General features: G+C 42.2%; 1 protein-coding gene across 1 annotated transcript in view; it reads right to left on the bottom strand.

Moving 5' to 3' along the window:
- Nucleotides 1-12160, bottom strand: part of ank3b (ankyrin 3b) — a 614562-nt gene that overhangs the window by 163368 nt on the left and 439034 nt on the right. The window contains exon 25 of the mRNA XM_070876860.1: nucleotides 4854-4986. Coding sequence (XP_070732961.1) covers nucleotides 4854-4986 — 133 coding nt within the window. The remainder of the gene's footprint in view (nucleotides 1-4853; nucleotides 4987-12160) is intronic.

Here is a 12160-nt window from a genome sequence, read left to right as displayed (position 1 = left end):
AAATATTAAAGAGTTTATCAAAATTAATGAAGGTAATATTTTGTTAATGATAATTCACACTAGAGGCCCACCAACCCGCAGTAATCAATTATAAAAAAAAGTGTTTCTTTTTGGGATTTTTCTTACTTGAGCAGGTGACATGTAGAGACACGTGCATGCGTGCAGTTTAGGAGCGAAGTCGTTGGCTGCATATTGAGGGCCGCAGCACTCCTAGGCTGCTAATTAAAATGAAGAGGGTTCTGGCAAAGGCATACTATAAAGGATGAAAACTCAAAGGTGTGGTAGAACAGTGATCATCACCCAACAGGTATCTATCAATTAATGCTCACATTTGTAATCAAAACTTCAAAGGCCCAAATCAGGAGCATCCAGCCTGATCCAGGTGATTAAAGTGTGCCAGAACTTAGTGAGTAGTTTTTCTTTTTTTTTAAAGTCAGCTTCACATGTATTTGAAACTACTCAAAACCATAACATTACCACAGACACAATGACCAGGCCAAGCTGGAAACTCCTCACATTGACTGGCAGGATAATATGGCCCATTAGAAAATTTGAGTCAATAAACAAGTTAAGACACCTTTAAGCAGTGAATACTACCATTTCCAGAATGTATACATTATATTTACTCAATCTCTGGGGAAGTCTACAGAGGACAATTCTTCTAACACTGCAGGAGAAACAAAACAGTTTGGTTTCAAGAACAATCACAGGCCATGCGCCTCCCAGACTAATTGGGCAGGTGCATGGGGTGGGGACTTGCCAAAGGCTGGAGCAGCTCAGAAACCTAAACACACATTATATCACCACCAACTGGAACAGAAATAGGCATGGCCACTAAAGTAGTAAAAGCTTCATGTTATCTTACCTGATTTTAGGACTTTTTAAACAAATTGTGGAAAAAAAAGGAAACAGGAGAAAATAGAAGTGATTAAAGAATCAGAAGAAGCAGAAACAAGTAATAAATAGTGCTGTGGTCCAAAGTATATGGTTTCCTTTTTAATCTACATGGCCCACAGAATACTTTGTTTTTAAACTAATTTTATTTTTAAAAGCTTAACATTAGGAGATGTTTTATTAAAGAGCTACACAGCAAGTGTTTGTGCATTCTACAGGTATAGAGCATTCATTCAAGACGCCAGTCAGAAAGTTAGTCCGGTTTTACAACAAAACCCTATTAAACCCTCTAGATACACAGGTTCAACACTTAATAATGCATTTTCGTTTAAAGACAAAATACATTATTTGGGGGCAAAATCATACTTTTTACAGACAAATGGCTTTTAAATAACAAGTGTTTCCAATTCACTGCTGCCAGCACAGTTGTGATGAGGTCAGTTTGAGAGCTTGGCATCAGTTTGAAGTGGATAAACCATCGATGTGTTTGCTCTGTCTAAAGTGTTAGCTCCGTATCTCCTGCCAACCTAGATCTTGGTCATGCTGCAACCATACATGCCCAATTCCCATCCCGTTCAATGGGCTGGAGTGACACTGAAATATACAGTCCTCAGGAGTTTAGTTTTTCCTGGTGTTAACTTTTCTCCTCAGTCTCTACTTTTATAGGCTCAGTACAATATAACCAAGAGTAGAACAGGCAAGTGAAAGGAGCGGAAAGTTAAGATGATGTCACATGTTGGTGGTGCCAACTCACCAGTGACATTCAGGTGGTGGCAGGGGCCATCAGAAAGTCAGATTTCAAACCATATACATGCTGGAATGTCAGGGATGGGATACCATGATTAACCCTGCTGGCCATGTAGCAATTTATTACAACGGTCCCATGTTGTGGAAAACCACACAAGCCCATGTGACTCAAGCAACAATATCTGTACCAATCATTTTTTTTTAAACTATTAAGAGTTCTGTTTCAAATGTACTTCTTTGATTCTGAGGCAGCATTTTGCTCCAAATAAATGTGGATATTAGTGAAGTTATAACTATTCACCACCCGCGCCCCCACCCCAATAGGTTCAAGGTACTGTGTGAGATCTGACATGTTAGATGTTGAAAACATCGGTTTAAAAGTACTGTACTGCTGACGGGGAAGTTGACAACAGAGGATGTCTTGAACACAATTTTACAGTAACTATTGGTTTAGTAACTTCGGGAGCTTAGAATAAGGGGCCGCCCAAGTAAAACTGAGATGAGGAAAAATTTCTTCTCTCAGAGGGTTGTAAATCTGCCTCAGAGAGCTGTGGAAGCTGGGACATTGAATAAACTTAAGACAGAAATAGACAGTTTCTTAAAAGATAAGGGAATAAAGGGTTATGGAGAGCAGGCAGGGAAGTGGACCTGAGTCCATGATTGGATCAGCCATGATCGTATTAAATGGCGGAGCAGGCTCGAGGCGCCGTATGGCCTACTCCTGCTCCTATTTCTTATGTTCTTATGAGAGTTAATCAGAGTGCAGTGTGTAAAAATAACATTTCTATGTTCAAAGGATGCCATTAAGCTCGGATTTTCAAAACCTGGGAAGTGGACAGAATGAGACTTTTTAAACTTGATTCAATGCAGTTCTTTCACTTGGTGCAAGTTGCCCTTCACTCAAGTCAGAAACAGCATAATTTACACAACAGACCATTAAAGCAAAGGGAAAAAGACCCGAGGGCACTGGTTTAATTGGGTTAAATATTAGATGCATGCTGGAGGTCTCGTGTCGAGAAAAAAATGCACTCAGCACATCAGAAGTTTGCCTCGGAAGCATTTACACATGCAGCAAAAGAAAGTGCACAAATGTTTGGAAAACTAAACAAGCTTCAGAAGCTCAAAGCAGCAGGAAACAAAACCAATTGATCAGGCATCACATCATTTTGCAAAGCAGCGAGATCCTTGGCAACTGCTTAATTTTTAAATGATCATTCCAAACATGTAAATGCATGCAGGACATGTGTGTGAAGGAAGATCAGAGGAGAACCGCGCGCGCTCTCACAGAGAGAGATCTAATGTTAAAACATCAGGTGGACAAGCATTTTATTTTGTGTACACATTTATCAAAAGCAATTTGCTCTGCCAAAAGAGAGCTTAATAATTCATTCATTCTTAGATTTGTTTGGTCTCCATGGGAGGTTTTAGGTGGGATTGTGAAAGCAGACAGGTTGGGGAAAAGACAGTCTCAGGGCAAACACAGGGGACAGGGGAACAGAATGGGACACAACATGAGCCAGTGGCCAATGGGGAATAAACTGTTAACCGTGACTAGAATCTCAAATGCATCTTTTACTACAAGAGGTTCTGACCTTAAACGTTAACTGTGTTTCCCTCTCCACAGATGTTACCTGATCCGCTGAGATTTCCAGCATTTTCTGTTTTTATTTCTATAAGAGGTTAGCTCAAAATCGCTTTTCCGGTTCAAAATAGATACTTTAGATTACACCCACTTCTGGTTTTATGCACTGGTATGTTCAGTCTGACATTTTAAAAGAAACTCGGTCTGTGGCTCAAAAATTGAACCAGAGAAAGAATCCAAAGCTTCAATTTGATTTCTCTAATCTGCTCGTGCAAACTCAACTTAACTGAGCTTTATGATGAAAGATGTGGCTGGCTTTCATTAATTATTAGGAGTCCAGAACAAGGGAGCATAACCTTAAAATTAGAGCTCGGCCATTCAGGGATGATGTGAGAAAGTACTACTTCAGATAAAGGGCAGTGGAAATATAGAACACTCTCCCCCCTCAAAAAGGTTGAGGCTGAGGGTCAATTGAAAAACATATAGATTTTTATTCGGCAAGGGTATTAAGGGTTATGGAACCAAGGTGAGTAAATGGAATTAAGATACAGATCAGCCATGATCTCACTGAATGGCAGACCAGGCTCAAGGGGCTGAATGGCTTACTCCTGTTCTTATGTTTCTAAATAGCTAATCACTAAAAAATTCATTGAGAGGACCTTTCTTTTTTGGTAAACATTTTGTATTCAAGCTTAAAACATTTCATTTGGGACATTGGATGTCATTATTTAATCTAAACTGACTTGTGTTTTACGAACAGTTTATTGTGCAATTATTAATCTTTTGCCAGACACTAAATATACCACAAATACAGTGTCATTTTAACTAGGGAGTTTCTGTAAACACATTGTTGCATTTTGTTAAATCTTAAATGATAAACACGAACTCCACTGACAGGAAGCATGCAAATTAACCTTTCGGCTGCTTAAAGCATGTAAATTATACACCTATTCAAAACATTATATGTAAACCACTAACAGGGAATAACAGAGTAGAAGCCAAATAATGTTCGGATACATGGATAACGAGCAGTATGAGGCCAGATCATGGACTTTATGACTGAGCAGAAATTGGGGCCTACCATGGTCGGTGGGTGGTCCAGTGTTTCAAAGGCAGCGACTTCTTGTAAAACAAACCCTCTTAATCTTTCTACTGTTAAAATTAATATTTAGCTGTTTTAATGTAGGTTTTAAAAAGTTTTCCATGTGCAAAGAAATTTGATTAAAAAATACTGGGGAGTGTAGATTCACAGCTTTTAATTAAGAAAACACTGAGGAAACATTAAGTTTTAAATTGTTTTTTTAAGCTTATTCCTGTGTTGTGTATTCTAAGTCTGTCAAGTATAGAATGATCAGGGAAACTTAAAAAAATTCTAACTCTACTTTCCCCACCCCCCCAAATCCAGCTTTACGTTTCCAATGATAATCATACGCAGCTACATTATATTTATCCTTATAGACGGAGGAAGTTTTCACACACAAGGCAGCATAAATCATTTGTCCTAGCTTTAGTACTTGAGAGCTAACGGGTCACAGGTTAGCACAGTACCTTCCTCTTTAAAAATAACCATTAAATGTGAGTTCTCAAGCACCATCCTGCCAAATAAAATAACAGTGTAAAACTACATTACCTTGCAGATCGAGCTCCAAGGCTGAAACCCATGTAACTCATGTTTCCGTCCATAGGCAGCGAATCATCTCCCAACTCTTTCAAATCCTGCGGCCCGAGATACTTATCTGTTTCGCCAGTCATCGCATCTTCACCTGTTAACAAGCACATAATAAAAGGAGCACTTGAAACCAGCGGTCCTGTACCACAGGGACTTCAACCCAGCCGTCCTGTCCCACGGGCACTAACTGACTTCCCACCACTAACTTGCTGTGCCATTACCCAAAGGTATCGGATTTGTGTTTAACAGGAGTTAGACATCGCTCGGGGAAAGCAGCTCCTGTTAACTCAACCCAACCCCCAAAGAAAATGTGGTCAATTCTGGTTGGACATGTCCCTGGAGGCTTCATCACACCACCTCCTGCCCCGTGCTCCCGCCATTGGTCACCCAACACATCCAACCTCGCGACGCACTGCTCTCCCACGCCAATTGAGAAGCCAACAGTCTGAGCCGTGGCTGACTGAATGATTCTTGACCGTCAGTCAAAGAACCTTGTGTGAAAAGTTTAGATGAATAAAGTATATTTTTGAAAAAATAAGTCAACCTTTTGTGAACATTTTAGATAAAGTATATTTTTGAAAGTCAAACCTTGTGAAAATTTTAGATGAATAAAGTATATTTTTGAAAAAAAAGTCAACCGTTTGTCTATCTTCAATATTTCGATAACTAATAAACAAAATTGTTCAATTCAAACAAAACTATGTTTAATGCCCTTGTGACTTTTCTCCCGGGTGTTGCTCACAGCAGCGTCCGGGAGATGAATCTTTAATCCACGGGGCAATCCTGGAGGGTTGGGAACCCGACCCAAAGACCTACAATCAGCTGAAACAGCCAAGAGACGCTGCTTTTTCTCCAAAAGGGCTCAGTTCTGGAGTCATGTAACATGCGGTTGCATTTAAACCCGCTACAAATGCAGGCTGCTTGGGAATATCAGCAAAATCACAGCAAATGGGCTCTCCTTCCAGCTAGTTCAGTCACCCACTCCCCCTCCCTCCCCAATCCTGTGAACACAGCCTCAACCTGTTGCAAGTTCACGGTGCCCCCAACACTGTCCTGCCCTGTCATACGCGCCTGTGCATCGTTTCTACAGCTTGCAACAAAGGGGGGCGGGGAGGAGAGAGACTTCTCAATGCACACTGCTGGATAGTTTGATCTTAAAACCGGTTTAGTTCTGCACATCAGCCCACTGGCCAGACAGAGGCTGAACTTCTCAAACTAGCCCCCAGCTTCCATAGTCTGGGAGACAAGAGGCAGAGAGATACAGACACACAGGCTGCAAAAGTTGCAGACTCAAGTCATGAAGTTAGACAGCAACCGGGTACTTTGCAAAATCACATGCTTCAGAGTACGACAAAGCCAATTGCAATGCACAATATATTTTTTTTTTAAAGCCCAGCAGGAGGGAGGTTCTGCCCGAAGAGAGATCCTTACACGTTTGAGAAGCCATCTCCTTCCACCGCACAACTCTTCCGGTGTTTCCCCAGGAGTTCCCGGAGCCGATCAGCCGCACCTCCAGCGCCGGGCCAGCGAGCCAGAGACTGAGCTCCGGGCAAAGAAACCCAGCTCTCCCCCTCCGCCCGCCGTCAGCAAGCTCCCGGAATCCCCTGCTGGAAACACACTGCCCCCACCCTCCCCTCCAACAAAAAATAATAAAGCCAGCGACCAGAGGACGGCATGCGGCGAAGGGTTTGCAAATTAACAGTTGTGGGGGTGGCTCCTTCACAGAGCAGCACAACCCAGCACTTCACAAAGAGCCCGGGCGCCAGAGGCAGCCAGCTGCAGCCCAGGGGGTGTCGGTGCGGGGGCCAGGTCTTTCCAGAGGCAGCAAGCTCACACTGTGTGTCTGCCCAATGCCTCAGTCACAAGTGAAAATATTTGCCGCATTAGTCAACACGGACTGAACCTCGAGTTTGTAAAAGGATGCTGACTGGGTGTCTCCCACTGATATTTCATTAAAACAGAAACCGGAGAGTCTCAGGCGGGCGAACTGGTGGAATGAAGCCCCCACACGGATACAGATCATCCAAATCTCGGCAGTTGGCCCACTGGAAATATTTATGTTTTGATAGAAATTCAACTCGAGCAGTACTTTTGCTGCCATTTAAAAATAATCGAGCTAAGTTACACTGCCAGAATCTAAACCGTCTACAAACACGCCTCACCGACCCTCGTCAGTATCCTGCCTTTATATTGCACTTTATCATCTCTCACAATACCCCCATGGCCTCACCCACCCACCCTAGCTAGCTCTACAATCTCCCCCAGCTCGATGCCACCTCACTCCCAAACAACTATTTTAAATTATACAATTAACCAAGTGCCCCCTGCTTTACAGCCAATGAATTACTTTTGAAGTGTAGTCACTGTTGGAATGTAGGAAACATGGCAGTCATTTTGCAAACAGCAAGCTCCCACAACTAGAAAACCTCCCCTCCCACACATCCTGGGGATGATTTTACTTCTGGCGACAATGTAAAACAGGCCAAACTGAATTGGCCGCTTGCTATAACCCTCTAAAGGAAAACGGTGTCCAACGGTTGGTCAATCTGTTTACACAACTGCCAAAAGCTAAACTAACGGCCTCAAAACAACAACAACTTGTATTTATATAGTACCTTTAACGTAGTAAAACATCTCAAGGCCCTTCACAGGGGTGTCAGCAAACAAAATTTGACACTGAGCCTCAAAGAGATATTAGGACAAGTGATCAAAAAAGCTTGGTCAAAGAGATAGAAAGGAACGCCTTAAAAGCAGAGAGAGCGCTGGAGTGGTTTAGGGAGGGAATTACAGAGCTTAGGGTCTAGACGGTTGAAGGTACGGCCGCCAATGGTGAGCCGATGGAAATTGGGGATGCGCAAGAGGCCAGAATTGGAGGAGGGCAGAGCAATGTTCCCTTTATTTTCCCCAGTGTCCTGGCCAATATTTATCTCAATCAACATCACAAACAGATTATCAAGTCATTATTTCATTTCTGTTTGTGGGAGCTTGCTGCGTGCAAATTGGCTGCCATGTTTCCTACATTACAACAGTGACTATACTTCAAAAGTAATTCATTGGCTGTAAAGCGCTTTAGGATGTCCTGAGATCATGAAAGGCTCTATATAAATGCAAGTCTTTATTTTTTTAACACAAGGATGGGATTGTAAAATTGATGTGTTAAGGACTGTACGTCAGTGAGCACAGGGGTGACTTGGTGTGAGTTAAGATACAGGCAGCAGTTTCGATTGAGCTCAAATTTATGGAGGGTAGTAGGTAGGATTCCTCCCCTCTCACCCCACCATTGGTGGCAGTGCCTTCAGCTGCCTGGGTCCAATACTCTGGAATTATCTCCCTAAACCTCTTTAAAAGCCTTCTCAAAACTAATTTCTCTCTGACCAAGCTTTTGCTCACCTCCCTAACCTCTCCTTTCCTGGCTAAACATCATCTATCTGTGTAAGCACCTTTATTAAAAGGACTACAGAAATGCAAGTACATGTTCTTTCCCAAGTTGGGCAGATGCAGTGAGCCTCTGTGAAGTGTGGCGGCCGTTGTGTAGGCAAACATTTCTCCCTCCGACACTACCAACAATACAAAACTGACATTTTTCCAAAAGTTGGTAAAGTATTCCCCCTGTTACGTTTTAGGGTCTTTATGAATTTTTTGCAGTTACATCTTGATCTATTGGTAGTCAGGCAAATATTTGTGATATTTGGTTAATGGACATAATGACTGATCACATCCATTCCTGAATCTCTGCACATCTCCATTCCTAAATCTTTTTAAAATTAGAAGTGAACACACAGCCACACATGTATTTATATACCCTTCAATCTAATTGTTTTAAAGGAAAAATGATAAAAGAAAGAACACACTTTCATTTATATAGCACCATTCACAATGTTCCAACTTTACGACCAATTATGTACTTTGGAAGTTTAGTCACTGTTGTAATGAAGGAAACACAGCAGACAATTTGGGCAAAGCAAGCTCCCACAAACAGCAATGAGATAAATGATCAGATTATTTGTTTTCGTAACGTTGGTTGAGGAATAAATATTGGCCAAGACACCGGGGAGAACTCCCCTTCCCATTCTTCGAAATAGTGCCACGAGATCTTTTCCGTCCACCTGAGAGGGCAGACAAGATCTCATTTTAACGTCTCATCTGAAAGACGACACCTCCGACAGTGCATAAGAACATAAGAACATGAGAAATAAGAACAGGAGTAGGCCATATGGCTCCTCGAGCCTGCTCCGCCAATCAATAAGATCATGGCTGATCTGATCATGGACACAGCACCACTTCCCCACCTGCTCCCCATAACCCCTTATCGTTTAAGAAACTGTCTATTTCTGTCAAACTTATTCAATGTCCCAGCTTCCACAGCTCTCTGATGCAGCGAATTCCACAGATTCACAATCCTCTGAGAGAAAAATTTTCTCCTCATCTCAATTTTAAATAGGCGGCCCCTTATTCTAAGATCAAGCCCTCTGGTTCTAGTCTCCCCCATCAGTGGAAACACCCTCTCTGCATCCACCTTGTCAAGTCAATCATAATCTTATACATCTCGATAAGATCACCTCTCATTCTTCTGAATTCCAATGAGTAGAGGCCCAACCTACTCAACCTTTCCTCAACCCCTTCATCCCTGGAATCAACCTAGTGAACCTTCACTGAATTGCCTCCAAAGTAAGTATATCCTTTCGTAAATATGGAAACCAAAATACCTTATATAGCTGTCGTAAAACTTCCATGCTTTTATACTCCATCCCCTTTGCAATAAAGGCCAAGATTCCATTGGCCTTCCTAATCACTTGCTGTACCTGCACACTATCCGTTTGTGTTTCATGCACAAGCACCCCCAGGTCCCGCTGTACTGTGGCACTTTGCAATCTTTCTCCATTTAAATAATAACTTGCTCTTTGATTTTTTTTCTGCCAAAGTGCATGACTTCACACTTTCCAACATTATACTCCATCTGCCAAATTTTTGCCCACTCACTTAGCCTGTCTATGTCCTTTTGCAGATTTTTTGTGTCCTCCTCACACATTGCTTTTCCTCCCATTTTTGTATTGTCAGCAAACTTGGCTACGTTACACTCAGTCCCTTCTTCCAAGTTGTTAATATAGATTGTAAATAGTTGGGGTCCCAGCATTGATCCCTGCGGCACCCCACTAGTTACTGATTGCCAACCAGAGAATGAATCATTTATCCCAACTCTCTATTAGTTAGCCAATCTTCTATCCATGCTAATATATTACCCACAACCCCGTGAACTTTTATCTTGTGCAGTAACCTTTTATGTGGCACCTTGTCAAATGCCTTCTGGAAGTCCAAATACAGTACATCCACTGGTTCCCCTTTATCCACCTTGTTAGTTACATCCTCAAAGAACTCCAGCAAATTTGTCAAACATGACTTCCCCTTCATAAATCCATGCTGAATCTGCCTGACCGAATTTTGCTTTTCCAAATGTCCTGCTACTGCTTCTTTAATAATGGACTCCAACATTTTCCCAACCACAGATGTTAGGCTAACTGGTCTAAAGTTTCCTGCTTTTTGACTGCCTCCTTTTTTAAATAGGGGCATTACATTTGCAGTTTTCCAATCTGCTGGGACCTCCCCAGAATCCAGGGAATTTTGGTAAATTACAACGAATGCATCTACAATCCCTGCTGCTACTTCTCTTAAGACCCTAGGATGCAAGCCATCAAGCCCAGGGGATTTATATGTCTTTCGTCCCATTATCTTACTGAGTACCACCTCCTTAGTGATTGTGATTGTGTTAAGTTCCTCCCCCCCCCTATAGCCCCTAGACTATCCATTATTAGAATATTGTTCATGTCCTCTATCATAAAGACTGATACAAAATATTTGTTCAGAGTTTCTGCCATCTCCATGTTCCCCATCACTAATTCCCCGGTCTCGTCCTCTAAGGGACCAACATTTACTTTAGCCACTCTTTTCCTTTTTATATACCTATAAAAGCTCTTGCTATCTGTTTTTATATTTTGCGCTAGTTTACTTTCATAATCTATCTTCCCTTTCTTAATCATTTTTTTAGTCGTTCTTTGCTGGCTTTTAAAAGCTTCCCAGTCTTCTGTCCTCCCACTAGTTTTGGCCACTTTGTATGCCCTTACTTTTAATTGGATACCGTCCTTTATTTCTTTAGTTAGCCACGGATGGCTATCTTTTCTCTTACACCCTTTCCTCCTCACTGGAATATATTTTTCTTGAGAGTTGTGAAATATCTTCTTAAATGTACACCACTGTTCATCAACCGTCCTACACTTTAATCTATTCAGCACTGCCCTCCCTCAGTACTGCACTAGTGTGTCAGCCGAGATTGTGTGCTCAAGTCTCTGGAGAGAAGAATGCAATCTAATTGTAAGCTACTCTTCTGTAGAATTATTTTGTATAGGTAGTGTTATCTATGTGGACTTGTATTTACTCTGTTCAGCCACCAGAGGGCTCATTCCCCGGAGTCCCAAGGGATCCCATAATCCCTTGGGAGTACAGGTATTTAAGAAGGCTTCACAGGTTGGAGAGGCACTCGGGAGACCTGCAATAAAAGACTACGGTGACACTTTACTTTGAGCTCAGTCTGACTCTTTCTCCATAAACAGGTAGTGCTTCTATTCTTCTTGGCTTGCTGATCCTGGTATAAACTGTTCGCTTTAAGATTCAAACAGCTACACTCCTTAATTATTCCTCCAAAATTCCCTGGATTTGAATTACTGTCAACTGCAAATGAAGCTAACTGGCTGTCATACACATAGTAAATCCATGGTCTGTGTGCATTCGAAAGTAACTTGTCTGCAACGTTTCAGCAAACGGCCAAGTGATGAAACTTGAAAGTTTTGTAACGAGCTGCGCTTGGTGCAAGATCCTGGCTGCAGTTGGCCTCTAAACCCTTTGGTTTGGAAACAGTTAGGATCCCATTGCTCCACCGGAAGTGCGGCTGCATCTTCGGGCCATTGACCCCACTCCCCGTCCCTCCCCACCGGCCAGCTAAATCCTGGACGGGGTTAATTTAATATTCGTGGTGGGATCGCATGTCTGTAGAGGTGTCCTCAATCAATTAATTATGTGTCGCGAAATACTAGAGGACTTGGAACGGCCTGGTATGCAATCAAAGCTTGCTCAGAGGGCCTAAGAACTTAAGAACATAAGAAATACGTGCAGGTGTAGGCCATTTGGCCCTTTGAGTCTGCTCCGCCATTCAATAAGATCATGGCTGATCTGATCTTGGCCTCAACTCCACTTCCCTGCCCGCTCCCCATAACACT

Source organism: Pristiophorus japonicus, chromosome 3 (assembly GCF_044704955.1).
Source record: "Pristiophorus japonicus isolate sPriJap1 chromosome 3, sPriJap1.hap1, whole genome shotgun sequence".
NCBI classification, from domain to species: domain Eukaryota; kingdom Metazoa; phylum Chordata; class Chondrichthyes; family Pristiophoridae; genus Pristiophorus; species Pristiophorus japonicus.
This window is presented reverse-complemented; position numbering and strand designations above follow the sequence as displayed.